The following is a 26415-nucleotide window of genomic DNA, read 5'->3' as shown; positions in this document are numbered from 1 at the left end:
TCTGGCTTGTAGAACGGAATAGCACGTAAGCGTTATACAGTGCCATCTGGATGATATACACGGCCAGCTTCTTGTACCAGATTTTTGTTTTCCGCAGGGCACTGTACGGCTTCAGTACCTGATCTGAAAGATCCACTCCGCCCATGTACCTATTGTAATCTAGGATACAATTAGGTTTTGAGGTGTGGGTACTGGTACCTCGTACAGGGATGGAGGTGGTACTGTCTCCATGAATTGTTGTCAGTATAAGGACATCCCTCTTGTCCTTATATTTGACCAACAACATATTTTTGGTGCATATTCCCCTGCTTTCACCCCTTCTCATTACTTGGGCAATGTGCGTTTTTGGGAGGCCTCTTTGGTTCTTACGCACAGTACCGCAAGCTGCTGTACCTCTTGAACCAAGGGCCTTAAACAGGGGGATGCTAGTGTAAAAGTTATCCACATAGAGGTGATAACCTTTATCCAGGAAGGGGTGCACTAAATCCCAGACAATTTTTCCACTAACACCTACGAGGGAGGGGGGGCATTCTGGCGGTTCAATTCTTGAATCCTTCCCTTCATATACCCTAAACCTGTGGGTGTACCCTGAGGTGCTTTCACACAGCTTATACATTTTTATGCCATACCTTGCCCTCTTACTGGGAAGGTACTGGCGGAATTTAACCCTTCCTTTAAAATGTATAAGGGACTCGTCAATACAAATACATTTTTCAGGGATGTACATCTCTGCAAATTTGGCACTGAAATGATCAATGACCGGCCTGACTTTGAATAGCCGGTCAAAGGTGGGATCATCTCTGGGTGGGCACAGTGTATTATCGGTGTAATGTAAAAATTTAAGGATTATCTCAAAACGAGCCCGAGTCATGGCCATACGGTAAAATGGGGTGCTGTACAGAACATCTGTACTCCAATATTGCCTAATTTCTGGCTTTTTTACTATGCCCATATGTAACACCAGACCCCAAAACGTCATCATCTCTACTGCATCTACAGGGGTCCACCTAGCAAATGATGACGTGGGGTTTTGAGCAATAAACTGCTGGGCATATAAATTACTTTGGTCCACCATTAAATTTATAAAATCATCAGAGAAAAATAATTTGAAAAAGTCAATTTCTCTGAGACCTGCTGAATCAAATTGGATTCCTGGGATGGCCAAAAACTCAGGAACCTGGGGCTCAAAATTGTCTGGTGGTGGGGTCCATACGGGATCAATCATTTGGGGGGGGTCTCAGCTGCTCTACAGGGGCGTCTTTGAGGGGGTCCCTCATCAGCAGAGGAGGAAGAGGAGCTTAAGGCGAATCCTTTAAATTCCCCGCTTGCATCACTGGCTGTGTCAGAGTCAGAGGCAAGCATGGCATATGCCTCCTCCGCTGAATACATTCTTCTGGATGACTGGGATGACATTTGGGATGACATTTGGGATGCCATTTTTATTTTTGTGTTTCTGTAAGTGTAATGTAGGGGGGGTACAAACTTTATTTCAACACGGGGGGTATGTAGTGTGTAGTGTGTATGTAGTGCAGAAAAAAAAAATACTTTATACAGGAATTTGATCCCAATAAAAAAAAAAAAAAAATTGAAGGGGTTAAAAAAAAAAAAAAAAAGGTCCTGCGCCAAAAATTGAGCACAGATGTTGGTCAGTAACGTCCGTCACTGAACAGCGCTCAAAGGCAACAGGACACCCACAAAAACAACGTGGGTGTAAAAACAAAAAAAAACAATTTAAAAAAAACTGCAGAAAAAAAAATGATATCAACCCTGTGCCAAAAATGCTGTTCAGTGATTGTACGTCACTGATCAGCGCTCAGCGGCCACAGGACACCCACACAAGCAACGTGGGTGTAAAAACAAAACCCCACTGCACTCTCCAAAAAAAAAAAAAACTGCAGATCAGTGATGCAGTGATGCAACACTGATTAGCAGTAAGGGGCAGCAGACACACAACCTGACAGGGTATATATATAAAAAAAAAAACCCTGGACCCCCAAAAAGTTGCTGATTAATTAATTTAAACTGACCAGCACAAAAGGGGGGGCAGCAGTCAGTTGCACACGCAGTACAACCTTTGGTGCAACTGACAGGTATATATATATATATATAAAAAAAAAAACCCTGGACCCCCAAAAAGTTGCTGATCAGTTAATTAATCAGCACAATCAGCACAAAAGGGGGGGCAGCAGTCAGTTGCACAGGCAGCACAACCTTTGCTGCAACTGACAGGTATATATATAAAAAAAAAACCTCTGCACCCCCAAAAAGTTGCTGATCACCTCAGATATAGTGATCAGCACAAAAGGGGGTGCAGCAGACACAAAATATAGCACTCTCTATCACTCTCTGTCACTATCTGTCCCTATCTCTCACGATCTGTGACTATGACACTGCAGCAGCAGCACACACAGAAGTCACAAGATCCAGGAAGTATCCAGCTGCTGGAAGCACGCTACCAGCGGTGATCAGGTAAGTTTCAGGCAAGGATCAGGTATGTATCACGACAGATTGGCACGGTGACCGCTCTGCACGCAATTCCAGACCGGAATGGCGTCTGCAGTGCAGTCACCGTTAGTTTAAATCACGCGCCTTGGCTGTGATTGGTCCGTGGGTCCCACGGACCAATCACAGCCTTGGGGGCAGGTGGGGTGAGGTGTCGTCATCACCGATGACCCCCTCATGCCCCCTGACGCCCGGCGGTGATTGACACCTGTGTTACCGAGCGTCTGATTCGCCGGTAACACAGGAAAACGCTGTGAATGGCTGTTCACACTGAACAGCCAATCACAGCGATCACCGACGGGGGGGCGGCATCGCAGCCCCCCCTGGGCATGCAGGGACAGCAGACATCGTCCCTCTGTCCCCGCGTCTATAGACGCGGGGACAGTTTAAAGTCATGACGTATATATACGTCATGTGTCGGGAAGTACATCCCGGCCATGACGTATATATACGTCAAATGTCGGGAAGGGGTTAAGAAGCCACAACCATAGCCATGATCTTATCCAGTACCTGTCCAAAGAGTATCTTCCTTGAAAAAGGTAAGGCCCTCAGGTCCCTCTAGGACTCTGCGCCAGGTACAAAGCCAGAGGGCTTGCCTGGCAGCTAAAGACAATGCAGACGCTTCGGAGAAAAGTATCCCAGCATTCTATATTAGCCTCATCGATGTAAAAGTTTACTTTAAGAACATGGCTCAACATAGGAAAAAAAAGGTCAGTTCTGCGGGTACCTGAGCAGACGCAGTCATCTACAAAATCAGCACTTTGAAAGATGGTCTACCTACAAAAGCCAGTGCAGGATGCAAGGCTGCGCCTGAATTAATGAAGATTGACTTCAGAAGATTTGCACTTTACTGTTCATTGGGCCAATTATGAATGAGGCATTGCAGATTTAATGAAGCATGCAAAGAGGCAAGGATTTAGCCAAGCTTGCACTCATGGAATGTGGAGGTTACCACCTTTTTCTTGTCCACCTATTTGGATCAGGCTTCCAGCAGGAGAGGTGAGCTGAGAGAAAACAGATACACAAACATTCAAATGCTCAGAGAACCACACACTAAAGGGTTATTCAATGATCTGTTCTTTGCTCATTTGCAGAGACCTACAACCAGATATCCACTACCCTGTTATAGTGAAATCACACCCTGTGCAAGGCTGTGAAAATATTTCAGGTTGGTGAAAAGCTGCAAATCCATTTGCAACTATCAAATAAATACCCCCCCCCCCCCCACACTATGCGCAGTATGTGAGTAACCCAGGACTTACTTGGCTGGTGAGATAAATAGGCGGATCGGGCAGGAGCAGACATAACACCGCTGACACTCCCAGAAAATAGACCTTCACCACCCCCAAGCACAAGCCCTACGTCCAACTGCCATACCATACGCAGTTGGACAATAAGTCGGACAGGGTGCAAATGTGCAGCCTGGGGATCAGGTCTCAAGAACCCCCTAAATCTCAGCAACCAGAGGTGAATGGGATAGGGTATATAGCCTGACAAGTGTTGGGGTGCAGGAGATCCTCTCTGCAGGACAGCAGGTAGTGCTATAGGTGCCCATACACGTTCCGATCCTGCCGCTGCGATGTGTGCTATGAGATACCCGCTCCCGCGGCATCTCATCGCACAGTACAAAAAGTAAGTGCTGCACATACTTTTTGTACTGTCTTTATCGCATTGCATGCACAAGGCATGCAATGCTATTTAAGCTCAAAACGCACGCCAGGATCGGAATGTGTATGGGCACCTTATAAGCTAAATGGCCACTCCACTTTGGAGAGAGGAGCTTGCAATGGGTTTCTTGAGATAGTGTTCGCAACATAGCATGGTGGAGGAGAGGACAGTTAACTCCAACCCCATCTGGCCAATTGCATGGATCCGCTGCTCTGTAATGGTGCCACTGTTGCAGTATGTGCCCTTAGTAGCCCAGAAATAACTAGGAACCTTTCCAGCCTGTCAACAAAGTCACAGAGAAGGGTCAAGGACTTACTATAGCACATGAAAGGTGCAGCAGGAGCCTATGGAATAGGGTTCCATGGCTGAGCAGCTGTATGCAAGCCTCACATCACCAAGTCTAATGCCAATCCTAGGCAGTCACAAATCACATTTCTCTGTTTGACAAGCGGATGGGAGAGTATGCTTATTTGGTTCAGAGAGAAAAAGTTATCAGTCTGACTGCATTATGCCATCTGTGAAATTACGTGGTGGGGATAACAGTAAAGTGTGGAGGTTTTTTTCAGGGTTTGGAACTCAGGGGCAGATTTATTAAGCTTGGAGAAGAGATAAACTGGAGATAAAGCGGAGAAAAGGTAAAAGGAGATAAAGCACCAGCCAATCAACTCCCAACTGTCTTTTTCAAGCACAGCTGATTGGCTGGTGCTTTATCTCCTTTTACCTTTTCTCCGCTTTATCTCTTCTCCAAGCTTAATAAATCTGCCCCTAAGCCCCTTACCTCCAATTAATAGCAATCTCAATGTTACAGCATACCAATACATTCAGAACAATTCTATGCTTTCAACTTTGTGGAAAAAGTTTGGGGGGAAGGTTTTTTTTTTTCTATTCCAACATGACTATGCGCCAGTGCCCAAAGCAAGGACTATAAAATTACATGATTTGAGAAGTCCTGTTTCAAAAGTCCTTATTTCAGGATTTCTGGCTGGGATTGTGCATGAGTAGTCCTGATGTAGACAATCTGGTAATGGTCTATGTAAACCCCATTTGCACGTGCCACTGATGTCTCAGCTGCTGTGTGAAGGTTGTGCTGTCTTGGCAGAAATGTTGTTGGCTAGAAATCTCGTGAAGGAAGTGCACCAAACAGGGAAGGTTGCAGGGCATGCCTGAGTAGCACCACCTCCCAGGGGCAAGATACACTGGAAGGTACAGTCAGACCTACCGCCTCCAGGTTATTGGGTCTCATCTGAACAGACAAACCTACTTTTCTGCTGATCCATCTGAGAATTGTGGTTCCCAACCCTGGCCCTCAAGTTCACCTAACCGGTCAAAGTTTTTCATGTTACAGAGCCAGTGAACTGTAATATCCGAAACTGTCATTTCAAAGAAAAAAATCCACAGGTGACATGGAAAAAATTTACTGTTAGGCTACCAGGTGACAGGAGCGGCATTAGCAAAAACAAGATGCTTTCGATTTGAAAATGGGTTCTTCAGACAATTTTAAAAGGTCTTCATTTTTCTAAGAACTAAAAAGTATGTTGGTTCCAGGAAATTTACCACTATAAATGTAAACCAATATGCAGATAAATAATTTCCATGCATGCGAAGCACAGACCAATAACATAATAATTATAATAAAAACAAAACAGTATTAGGTCAGCTACATGTAAAAATACATACTAGGTGATACTGGTAGTATTAAGTGCTGCCTTTTCGTACCTTTCTTAGGCATGCCCTAACTGTTAATATTCAGATTTCTCATACCTCCCAACTTTCAGGGAGAAGGAGGAGGGACAGAGTGTTACGAGTCAAAAATTGACGCTATGGGTCATGACCTAGAGGCCCTGTGAGTCTCTATCCATGCCCCCAGCCCCCTGGCTGCGGGAATGCGCACAGCGTTTATTCACCGCTGCTCAGCAGCCTACAGGGGGACTCCCAACAGCCCCCCCCTCGCCGCGAAAAAAGAAAAAAAAGAAAACCCTTCTAAGCATGGTGTATCTTCTTATATGAAGGAGAAAAACTAAAAATAACAGGATAGATGCCTGCATAAGCGACAAGAGGTCAGTAAATAAAATTTCTTTTAATGCATCTTTTGCCATATAATGTGTGAAGTACAAGGAAGATGCAATTTAAAAACAATATAAATCTAATATGAAGGATTTCACATAAAATTGCCTTCATATCATAAAAAAAATAAAAAAATAAATGAACCCCCTCCCAACATGTACCTGAAAGTTTAGTCATGCTACAGAGCAGACACTGAATGCTTTTAATTTGTAACAGAATATATTTTCCTTTATAAGCAACACAGTAGTCATCTGCTTTGCCATACAGAGAGAAAACAACCCCTAGACATTGTACATGTAGTTTAGCTGTAATAATTTATTTTAAAGACAAGTACATTAACTCTGCTTTTCAATTTATAGTGCCTCAAATATGAGGCATTAGTATGCAATGTACAACAAACTCCAAGATCGTAATAAGTCTAAAAGAGAATTAAAGGTGAGTGATGGAAACAAATGAGAACTTTAATAAAAAAAAATTACTCCTTAAAAAAAAAAAAAAAAAAAAAAAAGCTTACATTGTCCAGAGGGTTTTTGATAGCTAAAGTGAAAAGAGGATAGGAAGAAGAAAAAAAAAAAAAAACACTAGATATACACTTAAATCAATATAGTAAAGAAATATAAAGTACTGCCAAAACACAGTAGAACATTGGATTGAACACTCCTGCTCAGGACATCCACGTTACTTTGAGCCCAAGCCTCTATTCAGTATTTTGATGCTCTTAACATTTACTGCTTGTCTCCCTTCTGCTCTTCCTTTGGCTCTTCTTTGTGCTCTCCTGTTCCAGAGTTATCCCTTTCTGATGCCATCTGAAATGAGAAGGATCACAAAAAAAGCTTTAGACCAATATGTAGGCTTACGATAGTATCCCTTTAAACCAAGACATTCATGAATTACTACAGGTTCTGTGGCTGATTAAAGCGAAGTAAAAAGCAGGCTCAAAGTCATCCAGCCAGCCACAGAACATGTGTGATTAATCGGAGTTCCAATATAAAAATCGACATGGATATTGCCTACCAAGATGGATATCCATTTTGCTTTTAAAGTCTGGTCCATTCGGTCGATCTGCCTCTTCAATGCTGTCGGGAGAGACAGCATTGAATAGGCGTTCACCACTATTTCCCCGTCGTAAATAGTGTCTGTAGTGTGGGCAATGGTGCCTCTTCGCACGAGGACACCAGCTCTGCAGGGAGGAAGCGGCTGGGTTGTAGCATGTACAGTAGCCTTACAGACTCCTCTACCTATCCAGTGTGCTAAACTGGTCATGATACCACATAGTGCATGTGTGCCCTTAACTGAACCTGGATACATGGCAGTGTGTTATGGGCCACAGACCCATAATGCATGCAGAAGACACTGTTCCCCTCTGCAGATACACCAGTGGCCAGGTCAAAGGCACACCGCAGGCGTGGACAACCTGACCCACTCCAAGGGTTGCCATGTCACAGGCAGACACTTGGCTTCCTCTATATGCCGGTCATCAATGTAAAATGTAAATAAATATAAAGAAAACTATGAGGGGGATAGAGGGGTAGGGGGCTGCCACCAAACTAAGAATTTCGAAGTGCCGACTCCTATCACCAATGTAAGAAGACTGCAGTGTCCCCTGGTGAATGAAGGAAAAAATTATATTTTAATAACATATCTACAAGAGTTCCCCAGCCAAAAAAAATGGTCTTTAGCTCTGTAGCGACCATTTTTAATAGACAAATTAATCAGCACTATGAGAAACATGGATTTGCAGCAACCCTCAGAGTATTGCTTCTCATTTGGGATTTGAAGGGAGAGACTTGTAAAAATAGTCTGGGCAACTTCTGCTGTGCAGCTGACTTGAAACCGAGAACATCTCTGCTGTTACATTTCCCAATGCCAAAATTAAGCAACGGAGACGTCCCTCTTACCTTTTTATATGCGATTTCAAAAAGCTTCAGTGAAGCTTGTTGAAGCGATGAAGCAGCTTGTTTAATGCTCTCTCCAGTTTCTGAGTCTTTCCGAGCCAAAAGCTCCTTCATTTTGCTGATCTCCTCCTTCAGCTTGTTGCACTAAGTCAATGAGAAAATAGGCAATAAGATAAAACATGTTTTGGCCTTTAATGTATTGTTTACATCCTAACCATGGCCAGGAACGCAATTATTAGGCCAACCAGGCAATAACTGCATAGTCTGTATACAGGGTGTACATCATTGGGAGGTCAGGTTTCGATGCAATGCATATGCTATATTGTTCTGACCTCCAGATCCTGCTGAAGACAGCTAATAGACTGATAAAGTGTAAGTGGTGCATACCAATCTGATAAAATCACTGTGCAAACAGAACAATTATGGTTTATGCAGAATTTATCCACTAGTGTGCTTAATACCAATTGACAACAGAATACTACTTAAAAAATAAATACTTGAGGTAGTAAAAACTCAAACGGTCAGTTTATAAACCACTCAAGAGTTAGAAATCTTTCCCTTTACAGTTCCAATAACTAACTTTCTTAGAGTACTCCCGTCTATGTCCTTTTGAGAACCAATGAGTCAGACACCCAATCATGATCGCTGGGCGTTTTAACATGCTACCACTAAAACTAGGCTTTTCAAAATACAGCAACACATTAAAAAATATATCAGTTAACTTTCAATAACTACCCCTTTACACTGCATTATTTAGGTTATAGAAAAAAAAAAACACACACCACACCCTTATTTGAAATATCACTTCTACTGTAGAATAAACCTCACAAGACTTATTTGCTATGACTACATCAGACCATGAAATATACATACAGCACTTGGCAAACCAGGTATCGTGAGAATCTTTGAGCATCAGGTTCTTTTGCTTTTTTTGGTAATAATTTTTATTTACAGTTACTTATATAGCACAGCATATTAATGCATCAAACCTGTGCAACAAGCCTATAGCCAGAAATTTTGTGAGTGAACGTGCATTAAGCCCGGTCCGACTTAAGCCTTAAAGAGTCTACCTGGGTTGAGAGTCCCGGGTCCGACTCACTAACAAAGTTTCACTCAAGACTCACAACTCAGATAGGTCTGAATGTTACAGCCTTGATAGTCCAGGTAAACCCAATGAAAATATAATGGTGTTATCAAAGATCATATTGCCTAGAGGGGAGAAAACCTTCAAGCCCCCACTGAATGCCGAAAGACCATGTCAGCCATGGGTGAAACGGGTAACCTTGGCTTCAACTCACGCTGTGTCCCTGGTCTGACAAAATTTTAGGTCTGAAAGTGATATTAGTCACAATGCAAGGTGACTAGGACAAACAAGGTGACTAGGACAAACAAGGTGACTAGGACAAACAAGGTGACTAGGACAAACAAGGTGACTAGGACAAACAAGGTGACTAGGACAAAAACAAGGTGACTAGGACAAAAACAAGGTGACTAGGACAAAAACAAGGTGACTAGGACAAAAACAAGGTGACTAGGACAAAAACAAGGTGACTAGGACAAAAACAAGGTGACTAGGACAAAAACAAGGTGACTAGGACAAAAACAAGGTGACTAGGACAAAAACAAGGTGACTAGGACAAAAACAAGGTGACTAGGACAAACAAGGTGACAGATTACTTTGATATACAACACATATATCTGTATGTGAATCGGCACAAAGTGCTACAATGCTGCAGACACAGCTTCCTCCCCAATAAGATTCCTGTTCTTATCCATACACAGTCTCACACAAAAGTGTTACAGGCATGTATCAAATTATTGAGCACAATCTCCTTGTGCATCCTAATCAATGCAAGTAAACCACTTTTAGCAACAAAAGATGCCCAACATTAGTAGTGTTGCACTGGACGTGGCAGTTCACTCATGCCAGGCATCTCTTGCTGCATGGCATATTGAGGCAAAAATGTATGAGGACATGTGCATATAGGATCCCTAAATTTGTCTAGCTAGGACCATAAAGCATTAAGATAAAAATAAAATAAAATGTAAAACCTCATCTTCTGGCAGTTGGCTCTTAAATTCCTCCATCTTTGATTCAGTATCATGAATAATTCCTTCTGCGTTGTTTACAGCTTCAACAAGTTCCTAGAAGAGATAGAGAAGAAACACAAGTAAACAATGTAACCCATACATAATTCAAAAAAGGGACATTGCAGTTAAGTAGCTAACTTTACTAGCACGTCCTTCAAAGAGAATTAAAAAAATATACCCTGGTATCAAACAGACCTTTTCACACCAAGCCAGGTTGCCTCAACAATATGCGGTTTCAGAAGCTTGGTGTGAAAGGGATATAAGTTGGTCCATCAGTCTACACATTACCGGCTGACAATATAAAATGGCCACAATTTAGAACATAATATAGTTTAACAAAGGCAAATTCTGAAACACTCCTTTGAGTAATTTATTCAAAACCATCTTTTGTCTATGGACAAATAAAAAAATGGCTGCATCTTTTCATTGTTGTCAACCAAGTAGGAAGCTCTGACTGCTGTATTCACAACAGACAAAAACATCCTGCAAACTATCTTTCTGCATTACATTTAAGTATAATATATAATACAGACGCCTTCTGTGATACCATCTTCAAAATTAGCTTAAGGAGATTAATTCAGTGTGTGCATGAGTGTAAAAAAGATCATGCACAACTGACAAGCCTGCCCAAACACACACACACTTGCACGACCACTGAAAAGACTCTGTAGACAATTAATGAAATACCTCACCTTTCCTATGATGACTGTACTCTGCTTACACTATCTTAATATCTAAAATATACATAGATCGTCCTTAATGTCCCATTCTAGCATAATGCAGCAATTACATTTTATTTGACCTTTAGTCAGTCAATCTCTCACAATAGGTGGTATTTAGTACTTGCCTTTCTTCTTCTATCTTCTTCTGCATACTTTTCAGCATTTTTTACCATATTTTCAATATCATCTTTACTGAGTCCACCAGAAGATTGTATGACAACTACAAGAAGAAGCATTCACTTAGAGAACAGTAACGTTAAATACAGCTTACATTTAACAAAAATCCTGCAGGAAGGTACTGCTGATACCCTATATTAAAACACACACACACACCAAGTCAAGAAACTACCATATGTACTTTAGTCATTACAAAAATGTAAAGTGCCCATACACGATTCGATGAACTCTGTGCTTTTAGTAGTAGATTGCATTATATCTAGTACAAAAAGCATACAATTTGCTACAGCAGCGTGGTTTTTGGTACTAGATACGATGCAATCTAGTACTAAAAGCACTGGCAGCACATACTTTATGTGCTGTGCGATGGTATGTGCACGGGAGCGCATATCTCATCGCACTGCCCTGTCGACTCGCACCATATTTGGGCACCTTTAGGTTCTTTAAAGTTTTGTAAGGAAGAAAAAAAAAATGAAAAAAGGTACTGCTTTCCTAGCACGGCGCCCACGATCTAGATTGTATGTGTGGGGCTGATATCTCAAGCATCTCATGCATCTTATGTGTTTGTGCGGCATAAGATGCACGAGATGCGATCAACAAGATTTTTACATTGGAATCATTGTAAAAAGCCCCCCAAACCCCAATTTTAATTGCTAACCCCCCCTCATGGGTGAAATGGCCCCCCATTTTTAACGCCACCCCGAAGCGTGGCGAGCGCAGCGAGCCTGCGAGGGGCGGCGGTACGCGTCCTCCGACCTTTTCATACCCCCACTATGGAGTTGATTTTATATAGTGTGGCGAGCGGAGCGAGCCCGAAGCGCGGCGAGCCCCGCGAGGGGACGCGGAATACATGTAAAGTAGTCCGCGTCCGCTCGACACACTATATAAAATAAACTCCACGCCGACGTGGATAGTGGGGGTATGAAAAGGTCGGAGGACGCGTACCGCCGGCGCTCGCCACGCTTCGGGTTGGTGTTGATAGTGCTGGTGGCGTTAACAATGGTTATTGGGGGCTCACGATTTTTTTATCTCATGCATCTTATGTATGCATAAGATCCATGAGATTTAAAAAAAAAAAAAATCGGGTCCATCGCGTTGATTGTATGCCTTAAGTACCTTAAACTTAAGGCATACAATCAATGAGACGGGCGCCGTGCTAGGAAAGAAGTACCATTAAAAAAAATAAAAAAAAGGAAAACCACTGGCAATAAAGCAGCAATACAAAGTTTCCAAGCTACAATAAGAATCTGGACCTACTCTGCTGTTCACGTCCAGTGCCTTTATCTTTTGCAGATACATGAACAATTCCATTAGCATCTATGTCAAAAGTAACTTCTATTTGAGGCACACCACGAGGTGCTGGTGGTATTCCAACCTAAAAGGATTTAAATGTAAAAAATAAATAATTCATTTTACAATTTTGTATAATAATAAAAAAACAACATGTACAATGCAACCCTTCTAAAGATCACATACTGTACCTAGAAATGCCTTTTTCCTAAGGTTTTACATTAGCCATATATTACACAACTCTAAAAATTTTATGCTCATCTAAAAAAGTACTTAATCATCTGTGCTGCTCAGAAAAAAAAACATAAACCTTCCCCTCCTTATGCAAAATCAGATCATCTTTGGTTTATGTGGTCGTTTCAAGTCACTTGCCTGGGTAACGATCTTAAAAACTGTAGCAATACAAAGATCCTCATTAACCCCTTCATGACAGAGCCAGTTTTTGCCTTCCTGACAGAGCCCTTTTTTTCAAATCTGGCATGTATCACCTGGCATGGGGATAACTTTTTTTTGCTTTTACTTATCCCAGTGATTTTGAGATTGTTTTCTCGTGACACATTGTACTTCAAGTTAGTGGTAAATTTTCGTCGATACAGTCTGTGTTTTTTTGTGAAAAATACCAAAATGTCGTAAAAAAATGGAAAATTTTGCGATTTGCAAAATGTTAAATTTTCTGCTTGTGAGACAAATAATCTTACCACTCAAAATAGTGAATAACTAACATAGACCATATGTCTACTTTATGTTGCCATCATTATTTCAACCTCATTTTCATTTTTTTGGACACTAGGAGGCTTAAAATATGAATAGCAAATTCTCAAATTTTCAAGAAAATTTCAAACTCTGATTTTTTTAGGGACCAGGTCAGTTATGATGTGACTTTGAGGGACTTGTATGTGAGACACCCCCATAAATGATGCCATTTCAAAAACTGCACCCCTCACAGTATTCAAAACAGCATTTTGGAAGTTTGTTAACCCTTTAGGTGTTTCACAGGAATTAAAAGAAAGTGTAGGTGAAATTTCAAAATTTCATTTTTTTTGCAGATTTGCAATTTTAATACATTTTTCTAAGGAACACAGTAGATTTTACTAGAGAAATGTGACTAAAAATTGATTCCCCCAATTCTTTGGTTTTCATAAATATCCTATATGTGGCCCTAGTGTGCACGGTGACCAAACCACAGGCTTCATAATAGAAGGAGCACCTACTTGATTTTGGAGCCTCCTTTTTATGAGATTATTTTTTAGGCACAATGTAGGTTTCTAGGCACCATAAGATGCTAAAAGTTAGGTACCCCCCCACAAGTGACCCCCATTTTGCAAACTACACCCTTCAGGGAATTCATCTAGGGGTATAGTGTACATTTCAAACCCCCAGGGGTTTCACCAATTGTGGTACAACTGGGCAGTGAAAATGAAAAAAAATTAATTTTTCATTTTCACAGCTCAGTTGTATCAAAATTGGTGAAACCCCGGGGGGTTTGAAATGTACACTATACCCCTTGATGAATTCCCTGAAGGGTGTAGTTTGCAAAATGGGGTCACTTGTGGGGGGGTTCCACTGTATGGGTGTTTCGGGGGTCATTCAACCAGAATCTGTGCTGCAAAATCCAAAAATCACTCCTTCCCTTCTGAGTCCTGCCATGCACCCAACTGGTATTTTTTGGTCACACATGAGGCATTGCCGTACTCGGGAGAAATTGGGGCACAGATTTTGGGGTGCTTTGTCTCCTTCATTCCTTGTGAAAATGAAACATTTTGAGCCAGATCTGCATTTTTGTGTAAAAAACCCGGCGGGTTGGAGGGGGGGCTGCACATCGGAGGTGATCGGTGCTGTACTTGACAGCACCGATCACCACCGATCCCTGTGTTACCGAGCGGCTTAGCCACCGGTAACACAGGAAACGCTGTGAATGGCTGTTCAGATTTGGGCGGCGAGGGGGGATGTCTGCTGTCAGGGACAGCAGACATCACCTAACTGTCACTGCGTCTCTAGACGCAGTGACAGTTAGAAGTCATGACGTATATATACGTCATGTGTCGGGAAGTACTTTCCGACCATGACGTATATATACGTCAAATGTCGTGAAGGGGTTAACTTTAAACACAGTTTCTTCCTAAGCTGATCCAAACTCCGAAACCAAATACTGCTTAAGGTGCCCATACACTGTACAACTGCCGGGTGTGAAAAGATGCGCATCACATTACACAAAAAGCAGATACTTTTTGTACTATATTGCATCTCATTGCAAAACTTATGCGATGCGATCTAGTCCAAATTGCATACAATAATTGTACTGTGTATGGGCTCCTTAACTCTTTGTGCCTATGTCTACACAAACAACATTATTAGGTCTCTCAATGTTTAACTAATTTTTCTTCACATTGCTAAATGGTTTTCATTATTACTCAACAATCCACGATACTGTACATCGGTATCCTCTGGGGCATTGACACCCATGGATAAGGATTATGGGCCTAATTCAGATGTGTTTGAAGGGCAATAGACAAAACCATGTGCACTACAGGTGGGGCGGACCTAAATTGTGCAGAGAAATGTAGATTCGGGTGTGGTGGGTTTAAGCCGAAATCTAAATTGCAGTGTAAAAACAAAGCCAGTATTAACCCTGCACACCCAAATCTAACTCTGCAAACGTTACATTTACCCCACCTGCAGCGCACAGGGTTTAGTCCATTTGGAAATTTGTCAGGTCTGAATTAGGCCCTATGAATGGAAATATTTAGCTTTAAGCATTTATTTCACACAGATTTTAGAAGCGATCAAGAAGTCATTCACTGACCAATGTGAACTGGCCTAGAATTTTATTATCGCTGGCCATCTCTCGCTCTCCTTGACACACTTTGATTTCCACCTGGGTCTGCCCATCAGCTGCAGTAGAGAAGACCTTACAATGAAAAAAAAAAAAAAAAAAGTGATTAATCTTTTACATAGCTGGTTGCTTAAGTCTTAAAGATACTTATAGGGGGTTGATACAATTAGAGGCAAATCAGCCACTGCTGTGGTGCTTCAACACCAGCCCGATTCGCCTACTTCATCCAGCCAGATTTGTTCAAAAAGGTGGAGCAATGTTGGATGGATTCACTGGGCGAATCCTGACAATAGGATGCTCCTCACAGTGAGCAATATTACATTAGAATAAGACATCTAAACCAATGAAATACTTCTGTAACCAAGAAGGTAGCAGCAGCAAATGTCCAACAATTCTTGCAGTTACTTTACACCAAAGCATATTTTTCAAATACATATTTAATCCCCAGGAAGCGCATGGGAATGCAATCAATTATCCTACTTAAGTAGAAAACAAGTTCCATAGAACACTTTAATAAAAAATAAAACACACAAATATTCCATGCTTCAAATTCAGAAAACAACAACAATACTGGATATGTTTGATTACCTTGTTCTCCTTTTAATACAAGTCTCAGATGTATAGATTCATGCAAATGAGATGAAGACTTACATAGCGCAATACAGTCATAAAATTGCAGTGTATCTGCCTATGGAATTTAATGGAATATTCCTTTTCTTCATTAAAAACCATTATGTCATGCAAAATCTTTCATCTAGTTTGCATGAATCGATACACGAGACTTCTAGGAAAGAGAGAACAAAATAAATCGAATATATACAATATTGTTCTTTAAATGAATTTGAAGCATGGACTATTATTTTTTTTTCCCCCTTTGAAAAAAGGACAAAGTGATATATACGATTGCCGGGGCGTACTGGGATCCACAGAAATACTTTCCTTACTCATGGGTAGTGCCGGACTACAGCGAGAGTATTATATAGATTACATTTTAAATATATATAGTAGTTTAAATGCTAAACTCCAGCCCAACCTACAGACACATGGCCCAGTGTCCTAGCAACCTTGCTGAGATACTTTTTACCTTCATTTAAATACAGAAGACATATGGTCAATTCTATCAGGTTATATAAATGAATAACAGTTGTATAATGTAACAATTATTGGTATACAACTTGTTTACATAAAGGTGGCCAGTCAAAGAAAGGCTTTGTAGGCCAAACAATACAGCAAAAAAACTAAAAGATAATTACTGAAAATCTCAGAGGGGAGGGAGGTAGTTAGCAATGCTTGGAGAAAGAACATTGTGCGACAATTTCTCTGAGCTGTGATAATTACACCCCTTAACTGGTCTATAATGAAGGCAAACAGACAGATGTTTATACGGCTTTTGTGCACAACCAGGTTACAGAAATAATTCACAACACAACCTTTGTGGTCTTTAAAATTATGAGTGGGATACTAAAAACATACATATGAAACCCCAAACTTGGTCACTTTGTACATTCAAGATGTCCCTTTAATACAATCACAAAACATTACCTGACTCTTTTTGGTAGGAATAGTTGTGTTTCGGCCAATTAATTTCGTAAAAACTCCACCAAGAGTTTCAATTCCAAGAGACAGAGGAGTGACATCTAACAGCAGAACATCTGTAACATCCCCAGCCAACACGCCACCTTGTATAGCTGCTCCAATAGCAACAGCCTCATCGGGATTGACGGCTTTGCTTGGAGCACGACCAAACAAATCCTGAACAGTTTGCTGGACCTAAAAAAAATAAAAATCACACAAATACCATGATCAAAAAAAAGAACTTTATACAGCACGTAAGAGGGTCTTATGCATACAAATCCCAACTGGAATGATTTGGTGGTAAGCCGACCAGTTTGCCAGCTGGGAGGAATATTCTGTGAACTGTATAACAGCACTGAACACTCACTGTTATAAGATGGGGTAAATCTGTCAAATTGAATACATAAAGCAAGTCTTATAAAATGAAATACATTTACCTTTGGCATTCTAGTCATTCCACCAACTAGGAGAACTTCTCCAATATCACTCTTACTGACTTCAGCATCTTGCATAGCTTTTTGGCTTGGTGAAACAGTCCTCTTAATTAGGTCAGCCACAATGCCCTCAAACTGAGAACGAGTAAACTTCATATTCAAATGTTTGGGCCCAGAAGCATCCATGGTAAGGTATGGCAAATTGATGTCGGTCTAGAATGATACAACAAAGTAAAAATAGAAATTTAATTACAATGTTGTTACAATCTGCCTCTGGCGGGTCTGGGTTACTGCAGCCTGACTCCTGTCTGTTCTGTGCGCAGTCTCAGCTACTACATAATTAGCTGATTACCTCTGGGCTGCAGTGCCTGTAAGGTGTTAGCTGCAGCTGTGTATCCACTCACCTGTCACATAATTAAACCATCAGCACTATGCCTGGCTGTCCAGCTGCAGTGATTAGGGGGGATTGTCTTTTCTGGTTGTTCTCATTGGGAGTTGCTCCCTATATTGCCCAGTCTGCCCCGGACTCAATCCCTGTTATAGGGACTTGTTACCTGGTCCTGGCTCTCCGCTTATGCCAAGATCCCAGGAACGGTTATACCATAGGTTATTTCAGCTAGTCTTTGGTCTCTGTTGGTAGCCCACGGTCCAATGCTCTTGCAGTGCCCTATGTTCCTGGCATCCAGCATCAGCTAAGTAGCTGATGATTACTGCTTTATTGGTAAATACCATCCTGTGCATTGTTGCACACACCTGCATATTCTGTGTGGTCATCTAGCATTTCATCCTGTGCAATGTTGCAGTCATCTACATATAGTGTGTAATTTAGTACAACACACTGTGCATCTGTATATACTGTGACTATTTAGCACACTATTCCGTGCATTGTTGCATCTGCCTGCATATAGTATGTGATTTAGTACACCACCCTGTGCATTGTTGCATACGACATTGGCTGTTTGTATTCCAGCCTATGCATTGTTGCACTCAGTATTGGTTGCAGAGAATTACACCCTGTACACTGTTACAGGTAATGCTGGTTATTATAAATCATGTTTTCTGATTTGACATTGCCCATCCTCCAATAGCCACTTTGTCAGCCATTAAAACCTGGTGGCCACTTGGTAATTGGTGGACCTAATCCAAAATTTGCCCAGCTAAACAGCTTCAAAGGTGTCCAGATGCAAAAGGTTTCCACTGTTTGCAGACTGGTGCAGGTGGCTAGACATTTAACTGTCCCTCCAATGCCATCACGTCGAACGTATAAGACATCCTTATGGATGCGTATATTAAGAGTTTTTTCTAGAGATGTGCAGGTTCTGATTTACTCAGATTTCAAAGCAGAATCTTATTGGCTATCCCAAATCACATGACAGTTGATAGCCAATAAGATCCTGCTTTGAAATCAGAGTAAATCAGAGCCTGCACATCTCTCGTTTTTTCAGGTCTTTTATTGTGCACTAGCAGTCACTTAAGTAGTGAACATACCCCACTTTTAGTAATAGTTTCACTAGGTGTTGTAACTTATGATGGCAAACTCCAAGTGATTACTGAGGAAAAATATAATAGTGTGAAGAGCACAGCGTAGCACCGTGCCTGAAGCATGGCAAGTGGGCGCAGTACACTAATACGGTGTCAGTCTTGACAGATATAAAAAAAGTGAAATTTGTCTATCTTTGTCAATAGTGACCATTTCATGTGTCAACTATTGACTGTCTACCTAATAAACCACACCCTTCTGGGCAAATTATTTAAGTCACCTGGCGTAGGTATTCAGCCTGCAACTTTGCTATATACGGATGGGTTGTCGCATCATCAACAGCGTAAGTGGGGCATTTCGGACTTCCGGTTATGGCTCTTTGGAGACTGCCGGTGGCCATTTTCACTGCATCTGCCTCCACATGGAGGAAATTTGTTTGTCAATGATCTTTAAGGGATAAAAAGTGGACTTCTTTTCTGGAATGCCAAACTTCTGAAGGACTAGTGTGTCCGAAACCCGTAAAGTGTTGGTATCCACCTGCATTTATCCGGACCTAACTGCTGATTCCATCTGCTCCTTGTGCCTGATGTGAGGACCCCATACCGGTTCAGTGAGTCCTCCATTAACTTGTGGCATAACATCAGCGAGGTGGCCTGGACCCAGAGGGATCAACCCTGTAGCAGTTTTGCATTTGGAGCTATTATAAAACTCACAATAAATGGACGTTTAAAAGCATATGTTCCATTGTTTTAACTACTACACTATGACTTTGTTATTCACCCCTTATGTGAAACCCACAATTTGGTTTAGGAGGTGTCTACTCTGTCATTTCAGGCAATTCAGATTAACCATTGATGAACATTTTGTTCCCTGATATCAGTTATGTATTTTTGAATTTCTTTACCAACCAGTCACAGAATTTATTTATCAACAGCACTACAAATAACTTCACAGAATTGTGTCTCAGTACTAGTGATTGTAACCAATTTATTTTGGTCAGTGTGGCCCATTGTTTATAAAAAAAAAAAAAAAATATGTGATGGTGACACAATTGAGTCACCATCATGAAAAAGTTTAAACTATTTTCTGAGGGCCTTCCAGACCTGGGCATTGGTCACATCGATTAAGTATACAAGTTATTGAGACTGAAGAACGAATAAGGATTTCAATTAAGTCTCTGTAATCCACCTTTAGGGGCATATTCAGGGTCCGTCGTTAGCTGATGTAGTTCCGCCTGTTCTAGCTTTTACATCAGCTAGACAGGCGTATTTGGTTTCAGCTTTTCACCATTTAGTGTATTCACAATGAATACAGGGCGGAACACCTCCAGGCGTTAAAACACCTATGAGGCGAAAGGGGGCATGTCCAATTCGCCTGCAGGCCAGTCACACCCACACTCCTCTGCCATTATCTTTATGGAGAGATGCTGTGTAGTGTTCTGGTGCTGGGTGAGTGTAAAACTTTATATTTTTCTTCAAACTCCCCTGCTTCGTTCATGTAAATGCAGGGGAGTTAACTGAGCACCAACTGTTTTAATTTTACTGTGTTCCCCCCTCCCTGCTGGGTACAGACCTGTCCCCGGAGTGAAACTCCGTCTGCCCTGCATGATTTCTGCTCACACGCTGGCAGCCAGCCCCCCGGCTGCTGACACAGCGTGACCCGGTCCCGGAGCTCTGATGTGGCTCACCCCAGAAACCCAGCGGCTATTACTGGGCTCTGCTGTGTCCCCCCTCCCTGCTGGGTACAGACTCCGTCTGCCCTGCATGATTTCTGCGCACACGCTGGCAGCCAGCCCCCCGGCTGCTGACAGCGTGACCCGGTCCCGGAGCTCTGATGTGGCTCACCCCAGACACCCAGAGGCTATTACTGCGCTCTGCTGTGTCCCCCCTCCCTGCTGGGTACAGACTCCGTCTGCCCTGCATGATTTCTGCGCACACGCTGGCAGCCAGCCCCCCGGCTGCTGACACAGCGTGACCCGGTCCTGGAGCTCTGATGTGGCTCACCCCAGAAACCCAGCGGCTATTACTGGGCTCTGCTGTGTCCCCCCTCCCTGCTGGGTACAGACTCCGTCTGCCCTGCCTGATTTCTGCGCACGCTGGCAGCCAGCCCCCCGGCTGCTGACACAGCGTGACCCGGTCCCGGAGCTCTGATGTGGCTCACCCCAGACACCCAGAGGCTATTACTGCGCTCTGCTGTGTCCCCCCTCCCTGCTGGGTACAGACTCCGTCTGCCCTGCATGATTTCTGCGCACACGCTGGCAGCCAGCCCCCCGGCTGCTGACACAGCGTGACCCGGTCCCGGAGCTCTGATGCGGCTCACCCCAGACACCCAGAGGCTATTACTGCGCTCTGCTGTGTCCCCCCTCCCTGCTGGGTACAGACTCCGTCTGCCCTGCATGATTTCTGCGCACACGCTGGCAGCCAGCCCCCCGGCTGCTGACACAGCGTGACCCGGTCCTGGAGCTCTGATGTGGCTCACCCCAGAAACCCAGCGGCTATTACTGGGCTCTGCTGTGTCCCCCCTCCCTGCTGGGTACAGACTCCGTCTGCCCTGCCTGATTTCTGCGCACACGCTGGCAGCCAGCCCCCCGGCTGCTGACACAGCGTGACCCGGTCCTGGAGCTCTGATGTGGCTCACCCCAGAAACCCAGCGGCTATTACTGGGCTCTGCTGTGTCCCCCCTCCCTGCTGGGTACAGACTCCGTCTGCCCTGCCTGATTTCTGCGCACACGCTGGCAGCCAGCCCCCCGGCTGCTGACACAGCGTGACCCGGTCCCGGAGCTCTGATGTGGCTCACCCCAGACACCCAGAGGCTATTACTGCGCTCTGCTGTGTCCCCCCTCCCTGCTGGGTACAGACTCCGTCTGCCCTGCATGATTTCTGCGCACACGCTGGCAGCCAGCCCCCCGGCTGCTGACACAGCGTGACCCGGTCCCGGAGCTCTGATGCGGCTCACCCCAGACACCCAGCGGCTATTACTGGGCTCTGCTGTGTCCCCCCTCCCTGCTGGGTACAGACTCCGTCTGCCCTGCATGATTTCTGCGCACACGCTGGCAGCCAGCCCCCCGGCTGCTGACACAGCGGGACCCTGTCCCGGAGCTCTGATCCGGGCATGCATCTCACCTCAGGCTCTCCCCATGGTCCCCCTTTGCTCTGGGCTGTGTCAGCAGCCGGGGGGCTGGCTGCCAGCGTGTGAGCAGAAATCATGCAGGGCAGACGGAGTTTCACTCCGAGTCCGGGGACAGGTCTGTACCCAGCAGGGAGGGGGGAACACAGTAAAATTAAAACAGTTGGTGCTCAGTTAACTCCCCTGCATTTACATGAACGAAGCAGGGGAGTTTGTAGAAAAATATAAAGTTTTACACTCACCCAGCACCAGACCACTACACTGGGTAGAGTAAAAAAAAATAATTATAAAAATCAAAATATATTCATATGGGCAATAATAAACATACAAAATATATTTACAAACAAAATGAAAATAAATTACATCGATTCATGTCAAAAACTACATAAATAAAATAATATTTAAGGTTTTGTAGAGCAGTCCCGACAGAAGAAATTGTCTAGTTCACTTTGTCTAAAGCCTGCCTGAAAACTGTAGAATCCATTTAGACAATCACACACTGAATAGGCTAAATCAGATTAACATGACGGAGTTTAGACAAAGTGAAAAAAAAAGTCTAAATGACTCATTTAGACAGGCGAGGCAAACGAAAAGAGTTGACAGGTGAAATGCTTTAGACTGTCTAGAAAAAATGATAGTGAATACTACAATTCATCTAGACTTTTTTTCCAGGCGTAAAATAGGCTGTTTTAGACAGAATTGACCTAACGACCAACAGTGAATACACCCCTTAGTGGTAGAGATGCAACCGATAGTTTTAAGGTTTGGTGAGTTTTGCAAACACACAGAAAGCATCTCTTGCAGCAGCACTACCACCACATAGATCTCAAACAAAAGGAAAAATGTGATGTTAACTCAACTTTAGATATGGACTAAATTTATGTTAAAGTTTCTAAATTTCATGTTTTTTTGTGTTAATATGTAAGTGGTACAACAGTAATTAAGCATCAATAATTATTTTCTCTCCACTTTTAACCCTTTGCATAACAACATCTGAGATGTTCAACATATCTGCTAATATTCCAAGCATCGTTCATATTGGTTATATAAAATTCAAATAAAAGGTGTCTAAATATATTAGATTTCCTATATAAAAACTTAAACATTAGAGGTCATGATGATGAATAAAATGATCTGATGTGGAATGACCTAGCAGTTTAAAAAACTTATATAATCCTCCTATACCCAAAACAGATGTAGGATTCATAACATTAAAAACCATTTACATGGGTTTTCTAGTCGAAAAACAAAAACACCTACCTGCACCGATGAAGATAGTTCACACTTTGCCTTCTCAGCAGCCTCTCGTACTCTTTGTAGAGCCATGTTGTCTTTTGTTAGATCCACACCAGTCTTTCAAATACAGAGAAATAAGACATTAATGTTGAACATACTTTAAGAGGGGTAAGCAGTACCAACATTCCAATTTATGGCACCGCCAAAAGAAAAGTAAGTCTATTATCACAAGACTGAAGCAGAGTTAAAGCTGTGCAAAAGTCAGTCATTCACAGCCATTTTGTGTGACTGCATCTATATGTAGAAATTCACCCAACCCTATTCTAATTGTGGAGGTAGGGGCAATTATCAGCGCGCACACACCCTTACTGTACCTGTCCAAAATCATAGAAATATCTGTACGTCCCACAATTCCGATTACATGCTCACTCTCTAAATAAGCCTACAAACTACCACCTTTGTCACTAATCTATTCAGGCACTTCAAGCTGTAAGAGTTACTTACCATTCCTTTCCGAGTTCTCTTTAAACTCCTCACCACCACCTACAAGGCTCTCTCCTACACCGCTCCTTACCTCTCTTCACTGATCTCTATCCACACTCCCTCCCGTCCTCTTCGCTCCATCGCTGACCGCCGACTGACCTCTCACCTAATCACCTCCTCCCACTCCTGTGTCCATGACTTCTCTCGCGCTGCCCCCCTGCACTGGAACAACCTCCCGCCACCCATCAGGCTTTCTAATTCCCTTACCTCCTTCAAGCGCTCCCTCAAAACCCACTTTTTTCGACTAGCCTATCCCTCCTCCTAACCTCTTTTGATCCTCCTATCCTGCCTCCGTTCCTACTTATCCTATTGTTTTTCGTTCGTCCACCCACCTATTTTTAGTATGTTAACTCTTATGAGTAGGGTCCTCCTTCCTCACGTACTCACATTACCTCACCTGTGCTCCTGTCCTTCCCTTCCTCTACTTCATCTTCAGTGTCCTCGACAATTTTGACACCTACTTCTGAACTGATGCTGATTTTAGTTCTACCAGCTATACCCCTATTTATACTGTATTTTTCAACACACCCTGTACGTTACCTTGTAATTTGTTTTCTCTGTACGGCGCTGTGGACACTTTGCGGCGCCTTACTACTACTAACACCATTTCTGTAATTGCAGCAGGCCCGGGGGAGGAGCTAGTGATCCCCCTCCTCCTATTCATCACAGATCCCCCAAGGAAAATGGCCACTCGCAGCACCAGCTTTGTGGCAGGGACCCCTGCCCAGCATGCCCACTGTTTGCCCAATACCTGAACCCCTGGTGTTCTAGTGGGGGTGTAAGCTACCAGGCTGCGCTGGGCTTCCAGTGGGCAGGGGGTCCCAGCCAAGGTCACATACCCAGTCATGGTGCTGTTGGGAGTGGCAGCTCAGGCATCCAAAGGGCGCCCAGCGCTGCAAACCCGAATAAAAGTTAAAAAAAAAAAAAAAAAACACACACAGACCTATAACTAGAATTTAAACGAAACGAAAAAAAAAAAAAAAAAACCAAAACTACCAACCTCTCTTTTGAATTGCTTCACGATATATTGCAACAGCGCTTGGTCAAAGTCCTCTCCTCCAAGGAAAGTGTCACCATTAGTGGATTTCACTTCAAATACACCTTTCTGAATTTCTAGGATTGAAATATCAAAAGTACCACCTCCAAGATCATAAACTGCTATGCTGTAGATAGAAATAAAACAAAAAAATAAAAAGTCTGGATACACATACATTGCTGACTGACATCCCTGCAGGGGAATATATGTATTTGGTGACTTTATGAGGTTGACCAGCTGGAAAGGAGATTAATGCAATCATAACACTGCCCGTACTGAACCTAGATGACAGCTGCAATGCACCCCACGACTAAAGCAAGCAACGATGATGGAAGAGAAAACCAATTTATTTTCTCTCTTCCAAGTACTACCTGAACTGACAATGCAGTGGGTAGGTTTACTAAGTGGCATATGGCACAAATTTACAGCAGTAATTCACACTGCAAGATTTACATTTTTTCTTAGAAGTGCATGGTCCCACTTATTGTGAACCCAAATAGACTAGTAAAAACAATATTTCTTCTAACTGACTGATAATACCACCAAATGGTACAAGCACACAAACATTTATTTATTTACAGTTTCTTAAAGAGCGCAGCAAGTTCCATTGCGCTTTACAATTGGAAATAGGCATAAAGATACTGGGTAGTTAGAGCTAAAACTGCAGAAAGGCCCTGCGTGCAAGCTTACAGTCTATATGTGCCCATCTAAATAGGCGCAGCTATTTAAAAAAGATCAGGGCAAAATTTGAATGGTTAGTAGCACGGACCATTCAGACACCTGCATCTATGGTTTTTAACAGCTGCAGGTATTGTTGCCCCAACTCCACTTCAGGGACAGGCTCCACTAAGCTTATGCGCTGTGTGCTCTGGTGGAGATATCTGCAGGGGGGAGTTTTCACTCCCCAGCTTTGGCAGACAAAATGTTAATACATAGCGTCTGTGTGGCTTCCTGGTTCACCTGGGTAATAAGGAGAAACAGAAAATGCTATAGCGGCACAATGTGTACCACTGCAATAGATAGAAACAATTTGACAGCAGATAAGACACCCTACGGCACATCTAGTCTGCCCCTTTTGCACCCACTGCTCCATTGTAAATTTACTTACACTTTATCATCAGATTTATCCAGGCCATATGCAAGGGCAGCAGCAGTAGGTTCATTAATAACTCTTAGAACATTTAGTCCTGCGATCTGCCCAGCGTCTTTTGTTGCCTAAAAAACAAGATGGCACATCTAAAAATATACTGTAATCAACATATGTTTTTACTTTTAGGAATTTTAGAAACCTTACTCATGTAGCGTTACATAGTGTCAGTGTTATTAACATATAATCCACTGTAATTTAGCATTTTTACCCATTCATTTTATACCGTTTTATAAAATGTTATTTAAAAATCTTCCCAGATTTAAAAAAAAAAAAAAAATACATTAAAGTATAAATTTTTCTGTTCCAAAACTTTTATATTAAAATCGCCCTCCACCAGATCCAGTCCAAACAGCCTTTGAATATGTGTTTCAATGCCCTGATGGCTTCTTTATAGGAGGCAACAATAGCAATCCTTTCCCAGTATTTATAAAAAAGAAGAAAAGGAACCAGCGCTGGCTAAATTTCTCAAATTATTTGAAAATAGAGTTATAGGATGTTTAATATTTTTATTTGAAATTAACCAATTAAAAAATAATTATTAAGAAATAAAAGGAAAAAATGAGGAGGTATTCCCATGGGGTATATGGTATTGG

The 26415-nt window shown here is 42.6% G+C and overlaps 1 protein-coding gene across 1 annotated transcript in view; it reads right to left on the bottom strand.

The window, feature by feature from the left end:
- Positions 1-6228: 6228 nt before the first annotated feature.
- Positions 6229-26415, bottom strand: part of HSPA9 (heat shock protein family A (Hsp70) member 9) — a 30517-nt gene continuing 10330 nt past the window's right edge. Inside the window, exons 7-17 of the mRNA XM_083181788.1 lie at positions 25781-25887; positions 24637-24799; positions 23118-23210; positions 17255-17464; positions 16785-17012; positions 15213-15317; positions 12377-12494; positions 11068-11162; positions 10182-10274; positions 8133-8273; positions 6229-7040 (exon numbers count right to left, since the gene is read on the bottom strand). Coding sequence (XP_083037914.1) covers positions 6960-7040; positions 8133-8273; positions 10182-10274; positions 11068-11162; positions 12377-12494; positions 15213-15317; positions 16785-17012; positions 17255-17464; positions 23118-23210; positions 24637-24799; positions 25781-25887 — 1434 coding nt within the window. The 3' untranslated portion in view covers positions 6229-6959. The remainder of the gene's footprint in view (positions 7041-8132; positions 8274-10181; positions 10275-11067; positions 11163-12376; positions 12495-15212; positions 15318-16784; positions 17013-17254; positions 17465-23117; positions 23211-24636; positions 24800-25780; positions 25888-26415) is intronic.

The sequence above is a fragment of the Crinia signifera genome, chromosome 4, assembly GCF_055691185.1.
Source record: "Crinia signifera chromosome 4, ASM5569118v1, whole genome shotgun sequence".
In the NCBI taxonomy this organism is placed as follows: domain Eukaryota; kingdom Metazoa; phylum Chordata; class Amphibia; order Anura; family Myobatrachidae; genus Crinia; species Crinia signifera.
This window is presented reverse-complemented; position numbering and strand designations above follow the sequence as displayed.